The 4,771-nt window shown below is 30.0% G+C and overlaps 1 protein-coding gene across 9 annotated transcripts in view; it reads left to right on the top strand.

The window, feature by feature from the left end:
• LOC106879951 (innexin unc-9) overlaps positions 1-4,474 on the top strand; it is a 200,411-nt gene extending 195,937 nt beyond the window's left edge. For 6 of the 9 annotated variants that reach the window (XM_089343881.1, XM_089343899.1, XM_089343894.1 and 3 more), the window contains one exon: positions 805-4,474. In XM_089343881.1, coding sequence (XP_089200007.1) covers positions 805-2,011 — 1,207 coding nt within the window. In that variant the 3' untranslated portion in view covers positions 2,012-4,474. The remainder of the gene's footprint in view (positions 1-804) is intronic. The other 3 variants (XR_016238748.1, XR_016238746.1, XM_089343927.1) reach the window with 3 other exon arrangements.
• Positions 4,475-4,771: the final 297 nt, after the last annotated feature.

Here is a 4,771-nt window from a genome sequence, read left to right on the forward strand (position 1 = left end):
CAGCAAAAGGAAATTTTCATTTGGAACTTATATATCTCATACTGGAAACCAAAACATTTCATAGATATAGCATTTGATAAATCATAATTAACACACCAATCATAATTACATTTACCATGTTCCTTCCCGAAAGTTTTCCTTTCTACTTGGAAGCAAATCAAACAGAAGTATTCTAAAAAGGAAACTTCACTATTGTTTTAAGCAAAGAATGACTCGTTGTCGCTGATTAGTTGAAGAATTAAACAAATAATGTTCTAAGTATATGTTCATGTATATATATAGCTTTTGAATTTCATTTCTTTTTTTATAATTCCGAAAAACTCATATCTTAGAATTTTTTAAGATATCAAACGTTGTTCTCACGCGTGTGGGACTTAACTGCAGAAGTACAAGTGGCGGTAAGTAAAGAGTAAAAATTCTGATTTCAAATCCAGTAATAGATGCCTCTGCCTTTCGTCTCTTCTATATTGATAAAATAAGCACCATTAATATACAGTTACTAATTCAAATAACAATATCCTTAACATAAATATAATAGCTTCATTTAATAATAATAATAATAATAATAATAATAATAATAATAATAGTGCCCTTTGGTTTAGGCACAAAAGCAGCAGTTTTGAAGGGTCCTGTATTTTATCGAGTCCAAAAGGATGAAAGGCAAGTTTTCTCACTGGGATTTGAACTCAGAACCTAAAGTACCGATAGAAGCAACTAAATGATTTAATTTTTTAAAAATGTGTATGGTAACAAAAATACGTAATGTTGAATGAAATTGAATATCTGTTTTCGTTTTTCTTCCAGGTTAAATTCATTACTTGGAGGTTTTGCAACTTACTCTCGGCTAAAGGGATCAAATGATGATGACTGGGCAGATCGATGCAACCACCTTTACACAGTCCTTCTACTGGCGTTGTTCAGCATTTTTGTTAGTACAGGCCAATATGTCGGTGACCCGATCCAGTGCTGGTGTCCGGCAGAGTTCACGTCCGCATTTGTTGCATATACGAAGTACTATTGCTGGATTTCCAATACCTATTATATACCAATGCGTGATGTGATACCAAGTGAAATCCACTGGCGCGAATCAAAAGAAATCAACTACTACCAGTGGGTCCCTATAATCCTTCTTTTTATGGCCCTTATGTTTAAAATACCTTGCATTATTTGGCGTGTATTTAATGGCGCATCTGGCGTGAGCCTAGAGAAAATTGTTGATCTCACAGCAGCTACACAAATAGGATCACCAGTCACAAGGGATCAAACGATCCATCACATTGCTATTTATATGGACCGTTGGCTCGAAACACATCGAGAATATCACTGGAATGTTATTGTGCGTATCAGACAGAAAATTGCCAAATTCTGCTGTTTCTTTTGTGGAAAACGCGAAGGCACTTACTTAACAGGATTCTATCTATTTATTAAGATGCTATATGTAGTAAATGTTTTCAGTCAGTTTTTTATCCTAAATGCCTTTCTTGGTCACAACTTTTATTCGATGTTTGGTTTTGAAGTTGTAGAAAATTTAGCAAAGAACTACGAATGGAGAGAATCGCACCGCTTTCCTCGGGTAACTCTTTGTGATTTTCAAATCAGGCAGCTGCAAAATATCCATCGCTATACTGTTCAGTGTGTCTTGCCGATCAACCTTTTCAATGAGAAAATATTTATATTCATTTGGTTTTGGTTGGTGTTGATTTCGGCTGCTACTAGTGGTAACTTTCTTTTTTGGATATACCGTGTTGTATTTCGGCAAAATCGTGTAAAATATATAAAGAAATATTTAAAAATTACCAACAATATTCATACAATAGCCGATAAGAAACTGGCCAGACGATTCGCTGATCAATATTTACGAGACGATGGGATATTCGTTCTTCGACTCGTGAGCAAAAATTCTAACGATATGGTGCTCTCTGACCTGGTCCAGGAACTATGGAGAATATTTAGAAATAAGCCACATATTATAAAAGATTTACCTGAAGAGACTGGTCGCCCATCGATATGAACAAAATATGCTTTTCTGTTAGCTGTCTCAAAACTTATATGAAATTAGACAGCTAGCACTATGTTTGCATTGAAATGGAAAACTTCTTCGAAATGGCTTCAAGTGGCAGAGAAAGAAATATTTGGATTGGATGTATATGAAAATTTTAAACAAAAATGTGAATTCTTTCTGTGATATTAAATTGTCAGGTTAAACAGAGTCGAAAAAAATGTCTTTTTAAAGAAAATTAAAGACATAAGTGTTTTAAGTAATAATACAATAAACATCACCAAGCAAGTACAAAATCAACAAAACATATAAAACATAAAAATCAGCGATAATAAAGATAATTAAAATAATATCATTAGCAATGATAATAATAACGAAAGAATAAGGATGATTACGATGATGATGACTATGATGATAATAATGGCGATAATAATAATAATAATAATAATAATAATAATGATAATAATGATGATGATGATGTTAGAAATAAATGATGAGTAAATTTATATGAATTCGGAATACAATTTACCAAGGGGCTAAGTAGTCAGAAATTATATCATATAAACTCATTAAACTCTGTAACCCATTCAAGATAATAAACCATACTGTAACATATATATGTATGAATATATATGTGTGTATATATATATATATATATATATATATATATATAGAGAGAGAGAGAGAGAGAGAGATATAGATATATATATATGTGTATGTAAACACACACACACACACATATATATAATATATATATATATGTTGTAAATATGTATAATTTTGCTCGTGAAGTTATATAGTAAATTCAGTTGATGAAGCATAATGGTCAAACTACATCAAATAAAGTTTGAAAGGTGAATAATTAATGTTTAAAATGTTGATTTTGAAACTGTTTCAAATCACCGTCCAGTTTAAATATGTGCAGGACATCGAGAATAGGTTTCAGAGATTTACATTGAAAATATATATAAAATGTATTACATACATCTAAGACGTTTGTGCAGCTGTAATGTGAAAATGATATTTAATTATAGTGTTAATTGTATAACTTATATTTATTTATTACAAGTGGTATCGGTATATGTTTCAAGGGAAAGGTATTTCAAAAGTGAAATCGAATAATCGAACATTATTTTTAATTTATAGGTATGCAAAATGTTCTCACCATATTATAAAAAACTGCTTATATAATGGTTGGAGATAACATACACATACACTCACATACACGCACGCACACACACACAAACATACACACACACGCACGCACACACACACACTCACATATATGTAAAGTGACCGAAAAACAGTACTACTTCTTTGATGTTTTGCATTTCGGTCGTTCCATTGTGTCAAAGAAACTTATGATTTAGGGAAGGTAGATCAGAAAAGGAAACTCCGCGACATATTAAATAGTAAATTCAAATTTATGTTCATGGCGTTGATGATAATTGTATCAAACGAAAAACTATATCTGATCTCTTTGGAAACTTTGAGAGGATACTTAAGTCCTTTGACAGTCAATCATCAATATAGGTGTATGACATACCACTAAATCCAAATTAATTTCATGTGAAATGAAACAACATCAGGTACAAGTCTTCAACATGTATCTGTTGGGTAAAAAGAGCTATGTATTATGTATTTATGTGTATACTCATATACATAGATGTGTGTGTATACATACATATGTATGTGTATATATATATATACGTATGTATATGTATGTATGTTTACATGTAATATTTATATATGTGTGTACACATTTATATATACATAGGTATATATATATATATATATATATATATATATATATATATATATATATATATATATATATATATATATATATATATATATATATATATATATATATATATATATATATATATATATATATACATTATATATACATATATCTATAAATAACAAATCATTACCTGAGATAATACAAAAATTATCAAATGATTAACCTCTCGAAAAGATTACAAAGCAGATTAAGAAAGTCTCCAACAACATTTAACAGCCTGTAAGGATTTTCCAACTCCAGTATATTTAATTAATAGGAGATTAATGACTAAAAACAAACACTGTAGGTTGATTTTTTTTGTTTGTTTTTAGAAAAAGATTGATACTATTTTGATTTATCTAATTTTATTTTTCATATCTCATGCAATTAGCAGACGTTGTTGTATGGTAGTATCTTAAAAACTGCAATTGTGACATCCCAAATGTTAAATGAGATATTCAGGGTTTAAACTACGCAAGGCTTCCAAACCAAAAGTCATACTGTAGAGTCTTTCAAAACATTTCAAATAATTTAAAACCTGAACAAAATTGAAACACATAAAAAAAATGCATATGGTAAAGGAAACAAACAAATAAATAGTGAAATATCAATATTGACTCACCACATATACAGGACGAGTGAATTTATTAATTTCATAATTATATAAATTAATAAAGTTTTCAATTTTCCATTCACGTTCTGGTGATCATTGGTGTTGTGACATGAGGAAAAGAGGTGCTGATAGTTAGATGTACTGTTCGGAATAATTCCCCAAAGAGTTGGTAATTTTTAACAGGCGTTAAAGAAAATATTACAAAATTGCTATTCTATACTCGTAAAGCATGGACACTAAAAAAACACGCATACATACATATATATGTGTATGTACATATGTATATTAATAAATATATATGTAAAAACTATTTCTATGTGTAGGTATATAAATACATGTGTGTATGTGTGTGTGGGGGGGTATTTCGACTACG

This window comes from Octopus bimaculoides, chromosome 2 (assembly GCF_046866305.1).
Source record: "Octopus bimaculoides isolate indiv1 chromosome 2, ASM4686630v1, whole genome shotgun sequence".
In the NCBI taxonomy this organism is placed as follows: Eukaryota; Metazoa; Mollusca; class Cephalopoda; order Octopoda; family Octopodidae; genus Octopus; species Octopus bimaculoides.